The sequence below is a fragment of the Parus major genome, chromosome 19 (genome assembly GCF_001522545.3).
Source record: "Parus major isolate Abel chromosome 19, Parus_major1.1, whole genome shotgun sequence".
Classification (NCBI taxonomy): domain Eukaryota; kingdom Metazoa; phylum Chordata; class Aves; order Passeriformes; family Paridae; genus Parus; species Parus major.
Genome location: NC_031787.1, coordinates 7867565 through 7874332, shown reverse-complemented (window position 1 = coordinate 7874332; position 6768 = coordinate 7867565). Strand labels below are relative to the sequence as shown.

At 46.2% G+C, this 6768-nt stretch overlaps 1 protein-coding gene and 1 long non-coding RNA gene across 2 annotated transcripts in view; one reads left to right on the top strand and one right to left on the bottom strand.

The window, feature by feature from the left end:
* Positions 1–4733, top strand: part of PPM1D (protein phosphatase, Mg2+/Mn2+ dependent 1D) — a 19266-nt gene extending 14533 nt beyond the window's left edge. Inside the window, exons 5-6 of the mRNA XM_015646896.3 lie at positions 29–268; positions 3323–4733. Coding sequence (XP_015502382.1) covers positions 29–268; positions 3323–3868 — 786 coding nt within the window. The 3' untranslated portion in view covers positions 3869–4733. The remainder of the gene's footprint in view (positions 1–28; positions 269–3322) is intronic.
* A 4-nt stretch (positions 4734–4737) lies between these two features.
* LOC107212957 lies at positions 4738–6667 on the bottom strand. Its single transcript, XR_001524599.3, has 2 exons — positions 6379–6667; positions 4738–6138 (listed from the first exon to the last, which is right to left on the bottom strand). It is a non-coding gene; the product is annotated as an uncharacterized LOC107212957 (long non-coding RNA).
* Positions 6668–6768: the final 101 nt, after the last annotated feature.

The window sequence follows — 6768 nt, the reverse complement described above, 5'->3', positions numbered from 1 at the left end:
CTCTGTGTGACATCCCCTGTGTCCCCAGGGCGAGGCCCGGCAGTCCTGTGCCCGGATGCTGGTGGGGCGGGCGCTGGGCCGCTGGAGGCAGCGGATGCTGCGGGCGGACAACACGAGCGCCATCGTCATCTGCATCGCGCCCCTGCGCGAGCGCGGCCGCTGGGACGGCGATGAGGAGCTGGTGCTCAACCTGGCCGAGGGACCCAGCTACAGCAGCCCCGATGCCAGCAGCCTCACCCCCTCCCGCTGCTGCACGCCCCCCCTCAAGGTAAGGGCTCTCTGCGTCCCCCTTCTGCCTCCCCCGGCTCCCTGGGGCAATCAGAACATTGCTGGAGACCGGAGAGTGCTGCTAGAAACTCCTGATCTGTCAATTCACATCACTGTTTGATGTTGCTATTCTTAATTCTGAACTTTTACTGTCTATGGCTAGACAGTCTATTACTGGGATTGGCTCAGTAAACATGGTGTTGCCATTCCAAGACCCCCTTGAGGGTCTCTCCCAGCTCTGAATATTCTGTGGAAGCTACAGTTATTCCTTATCCTCAACACTTCCACGTGCAAAGGCTTGGAGAACTGGACCAACTTTTAACAATGTTTCTTATAAGACTTTAACATTCTGCCTTTGGTGTTGCAATGTATGAATTTTCAGAATTACTGCTGGTTGTTTATTGGTAGTTGTTGATCTGTGCTCCCTCGAACTGTTACTTTACAAACCTTGACTTACATTGTTTCTTAAAGTAAGTTTCTGAGATCCTCCCCAAAATTCAAGGCAGCGATTTGAGACAGAGAGGAACCAGAGTGGGGATTAGAGGTATAAAAAAGAAACCATCCAACACACGCTCTTAGAAATGAAGGCTGGGCTGCAGTTTCTCTTCCTGCCTTGCCAGGTGCTTGTGTAGCTTGCCCAGCCCAGGGATTGCAGGTTGTGAACCTGTTCCTGGCAGGGCGTGCTTTGATTTGGGTTTGTTTGGTTGTGGTGGTGTTGGGCTTTTATTTTATTTTTTAAGGTTAGTTTGCTCCAACACATGTTGCTGTAAAGAACATTTTCTTTCTGTACTGGGAGATCTCATTATCTTCCTTTGGTTGATTTGATGTTCTTTGTTGGAGGCAGAGACATCATAACATAAGGTCTTTCTGGAGGCTGCAAGTTTGAGTTGTTAACATAAAGCAGAGCTCTTCAGAGGGTTTTTGTTTTGTTGTTTTGTGGTTTTTCTTCCCCCCCTCTAAGAACTGGAGTGTAGTTATGAGTGGCTGTTTGTTTCAGTAATTACCAGCTGCTCCTGATTTAAGTCACTGTCCTTTGATGTTCTGCAGAATCTTCAGATAATTGTCCTTTGGGCAAAGGAAAAGAAAGCAGAAATTAGAAAGGGAGTTTTAAACATTCCCTTGGGAGAAACAAGCTGCTAATAAAATGGCAAGCTTCAACTTTGTCTCCTCCCCTTTCATCTAGTGGAGCAAAATCCATAAAAACAGCTTTCAACCTAGCAAAATCTTGAGGAAACAAAATTAAATTGTAAGTGCTCCTAAAATTTTCAATCACATTTTCTGTGAGGGAAGTAGAGATGGCCTTGATGCCTGACAGCTGCTACCTGCCAAAACAATTAATTTGGAAATAAATGGAGACCAAAGTTTCTTAATTAAACAAAAGTATTTCTTAATTGCTTGTCCTTCTGGCAGCAATTACTAATACTGAATTAATTCCAGTATTCCTGAGGCCAGTGAGGAAGATTGATTGGATTGCTGAGAAATTCAATTGGTGATTTGTGGTTTATTTTTCCTGTTCTGTTACATCATTCTCCAGCAGTCCCATCCTCTGCCTTTCCTTGGCTTCCCAAAGCCTTGTTCAGTCTCAGCTGTTTGCACCAGCAGGAGGTGGTGGGGAAAAGAGCCACAACATTAAATGTCTTGCACAATAAAAACCATAAAACTAAGTTTTATTTGACACAGTGTCAGAAATTAAATTGAGCAGCTGAAGTAGCCTTGCCAGAGCTGCTGTGTGTGTGTGATCTGGTGTCCTTCTGGGTTCTGCAGGAACTGAGATGAAGAATAACCTTTAAAATTCCATTCACAAAGGTCTTCCCTCTTGTGTTGTTAAATGTAGTAAAGGAATGTTATCTAAATGGTTTTGTCTACACGTGGGGAGCCACAGAGGAGTGAAAAACCAGTGTGAATGCTGGGAACAGTCCCGATTGTCTTTTCTTTTGGAGTGCATTTTATTAAACCTGCAGTTGTTGGGTCATGGCTTCAGAAGCATCTGTTTATTCACCTGAGACTTGTCCCTGCCTGATTCAGCTGTGTGCATTTCAGTTTCCAGCACATGATTTTCTTAAAATAATAACTGCCATTTGCCTTCCACTGAGGGTGTGTAGTGTGGCCTTGAAATTTCCTTTTGAAGGACTTGCCAAGTAACCAGGGACTTCTTCACAATTAAATCTTTAATAAGGTCAGAATTCCTATCTTCAGGGCGCTGCATAAACACTAATTTTCATAATCCCCCTGTGGATAGTGAGAGCAAGTATTGTCCCCATTTTCCTGTTGGTAAAACAGAATGAGGCAAAAACCCTTCTCCAGAGGCTGCAGAAGAGGTGAGGGTCAGAGTTTAGGAAGTGCCTGGTTCTTGGGACCTGACTGACTGCGCTTCCCAGGGGCTGGATGTGCCCTGAGGGATCCATAGGCAGCAAAAAGTGTAACTTTGCCCAGCAAACTGGAGTATTTTCAGATGGCTGTGTCTGACACTGCCCCTGTCTGTGGGCAGCTCTGAGGAGGAGTTTGTCCAGCCCTGATAACCTGGTTATGCAGTAACTGAGAGTGCTGAACATGACAAAGGTCAGGAGCCAATCTCTGCTGTTTGGCCACTGACCATGCATAAATCAGAGAGCAGTGCCTCTGTGGGTGTCTGGAAGTCCTGTCTGAGAGCTGGAAATGCTGCACAGGTTACAGGCACTGCTTTCCCCCTCAATTCCCAGCAGCTGCCTGCAGATCCCTCAGTGCTCTACAGCTGCAGTTCACATCCCCGGTCAGAATTGTTTCCACCTCTCAAGAGAGGATGAGTCTGCTTTGGAGTAGGGTTTTCCTACCTTTGATAAAGTGTAGGGAAATTCTGAAAGTACCACACACTGTCTCTACCATCATAGGATGAAGTCTGTCCCTGGAAGTGTCCAAGGCTGGGTGGGACAGGGCTTGGAGCAAGCTGGGATAGTGGAAGGTGTCTGCACCCATGGCAGAGTTTGGAATGAAGTGATCTTGAAGGTCCCTTCCCAAATCATTCTGTGATTCTATAATTATATTTATGCTTAAGTATTTTTGTTTCCTTTTCCCTCAGCTCGTAGAAGATGACCCCTGGCCACGACTGAACTCTGCCGAGCCCATTCCTCCCCTCCTGCACAGCAACATGCTCTCAGAAAAATACCTGGAGCTGCCAAACGAGATCGCCAAAAGCAATTTACCTTCCTCAGGGGGAACCCCGAAGGATTCGGCCCCCCAGGAGGAGAAGTGCAGCAAAGCCCTGGCTTTGAGGCTACAGGAATCCTACAGCAATGGTTTGTCAGTCAGCCTCTCCCCTTCCAACTCGGCCAACTCAGGCACGGACCAAAAAGGCTTGAAGGTGTCCCCTAACGGCCAGGGCAAGGCGCGGGACGCGGAGAGGACGCCCCCGGGCAGCTTTAAGCGGACACTGGAGGAATCCAACTCGGGCCCGGCGCTGAAGAAGCCGAGGCGGGGGCTGGCCCGGGGCCCGGGCGAGGGCGCAGCCGCCACCCCGCAGCGCCGGAGCCCGGCCAGGCTGGCCATGCGGCGCAGCCTCCGCGGGCAGAAGAAGCTCAGCAGCTCCCTGTTCCACCCGCCCAGGAAAGCCGTGTGCGTGTGCTGAGCCTCCCCTCCGCCAGCCGTGCGCCGCTTGGAAGCTCTTCCCGTTGGTCTTTTTTTAAAGTAGGAACTTTTTTGGTATCCGACAGCTTTATCCCAGCCTTGTACTTGCTTGTATTATAACTGTGAATTTTGTAGATGTGTAGGGTATAAGTCACTGTAAAATGTGTGTAAATTTGTATTCCTTCATATAAATGTAGTCTCTTTTCTTCCTTGTATAATTGTTAGGGCGGGGCTAAGCCTTGTTTTAAAAAAAAAGCAAAACAAAAACAAAAAGTAAAATAATCCTTTTTGTTAATTTACTAAAGTCATCAATTTGTATACGCTTCTCGTGAGGAGAATTTCACAACTTTTTAACTAAAGTAAATTATTAAACAGAATGGAAGATATGTATTTTCGTAGTCTGATACGTTCCACCTAAGGTGTGTCTTTTAGAGAATACACTAGGTCTATATTTTGGTTTTAAATTTTAGATTTCTCTACTCAGAAATGAAATGTATGTGGAAGCAGAGATTTGAGTCTTGCTTTACACACCTCAGTGTCGATTTTATGTTAATTAAAATACTATGCAGTATCTTATTTAGTTGTATTTTTTGTAACAATAATCGTCAAAAATATTTAGCAAAAAAAGTGTGTTTTAAAAGCTCCAACTCCCCAGAGCATCCAACAAAGCCATTCCCATCCCCTGTTCCAAATGATGGCATTTTATCCAGGCATCACTCCCCTCCTGGAATGTGTTTTCTGCTATTCCAATACCGATGGTGCTGCTAATACCTTTCAACACAAGTTCTTAAATTATTTTATGACTATTTCCATTGACTATGTGGACCATGTGTACGTTCACCTCAATAAAACACATGAAAATTTGATGGGGATGTTTTTTATTTTTTAATTTTTATTTCAAGCTTAAAGTTCTGTTATTTATTCAGCAGTGAAATATGAATTTATTATTACAGAAATATTCATATCTATCTGGTATTCATTAAATATCTGAATACTCTTCCCTTTCTCACTCACTGTGGCTTAGGAAACAAGACTTCCCACTTAGATTGATCACAGAACTGATCTTGGCACTTTATCCTGAGTGTTTTAACTATAGGAATATAATAATTAAAAAAAAATTATTTTGATGGGAAAGCAAAAGAGCAGTACTTTATTGCAGTGGCCAAGGATGGTTATTTATAGAATCCAGTTCTTTACTGCTGGAATAATAAAACATGGGTTGGAACCAGGCCTGCTATCTATATGTGTTACCATGGTTACAACAATCCCAGGGGATTTTATTCCTGAAAATATTCCCTTTCATCCATGCTGGGAACACAGCGCTGCCGTAGGAGATGAAAGTAACAGCCTGTCCAAATTGGATCCTGCAAAAATTTATTTCTGTGGATGTGGGAAGTAACTTCAGTTCATAAAGTTTTGCTGTGATGTTGAAATTCTACCCCAGATGGGGAGGAAAGGCTGCAGAGGCCACAACTGTGTGTGGCAACTACCTGGCAACAACCTTTGCAACAAACTACGGTAATAATTATCTGTTTTCAATGAATTTGCATTGAACCTTTTGAAGAGTGACTGTAACACCTTGGTTAGATGACTGTGTTACTACTTATAAGGGAAATAGGCGAAAGAAAAAAGATTTGTAGTGAATTGCCCAGTTTCTTTTGCTCTACACAGAAGCAAAATTGAAGTTTACATAGAACTCTGCTGCACTCAGAAATGTGAGCCTCATTGAAATTTCCTCAAGCAGTTATAAACTTGGGCTTCTCCACCTTTAGGCTTTTTTTTAACTCTTAATAAATTAACCCAACTCTGCAGTTTTTCCTGGGGAAGCTGCTTGGATGATGGTCAGAATTAAACAGCCAGAGCTCCTCTGCACTGGGCAGAAACTTCCCTGCTGATAGAAACTGGCAGCAGTTTACTCCTGGCTATACTTTGCCCACCTCTTTTATTATTTTACTTCTTTGAAATTAATATTCAAAGCTGAGATAGGGAATTTACACCTGATAAATTAACAGAGGCTCCTTTGGTAAGATCAAATTTGAGTTACAACTTTTTCTTGTGAAATAAAGCTCCTATCTGTGCAAATCTGCTCCCAGGCACTGTGTGAATGTTTTCAGTCATTGTTTCATTCTTTTGGTATGTGGATGATGATGTTGTCGCAGAAGTCAGGCGCATTCCCAGAGCAGGTCACCCGCTCCTGACCAGGTGCCACTGTCTGGAAACCTGAGCCGGGGCCGGTGCGTCACCCTGAGGGATCCGGGCAGTGCTGGACACCTATAAACATAAATCACACACTGGGCTGGGCTGGAGGAGAACTTAAACGTCACCCACAGACAGGGACACATCCCAGTGTCCGAGGCTGCTCCAAGCCCTGTCCAAGCTGGCCTTGGACACTTCCAGGGACTGGGCAGCCACAGCTGCTCTGGGCATGCTGTGCCAGGGCCTCATCACCCTTACAGGACAAAATTTCTTTCTTTAATCAAAATCCACCCTCTGGCAGTGTGAAGCCGTTACCTGTGTCCACTCACTTCAGGCCCTTGTCCGAAGTCTCTCTCCATGGCGCTTGGAGGCACTTTGGGGCTTTTGAGGCCCCTCCTTCAGCCGTGTCTCCTGTGCTGCCACAGCACCCGAGCTCTGACGGGCTCCTGCCCCTCAAGAACCTGTGGTGTCCCTGAGCTCTCCAGCCTGGAGACGCTCTAGCTGGGGAATCTTGGCCCCGCGGGCTCTCCCCTTGCCGGGACTCTGCCTGGAGCATCCTGCTCGTTCCCCACCTCCCCGCGACCCCTCCGAGCGGCTCCCGCCCTCACGGCCCCTCACGGCCCCTCACGGCCCCTCACGGCCCCTCACGGCCCCTCACGGCCCCTCACGGCCCCTCACGGCCCCTCACGGCCCCGCCCAGCAAGC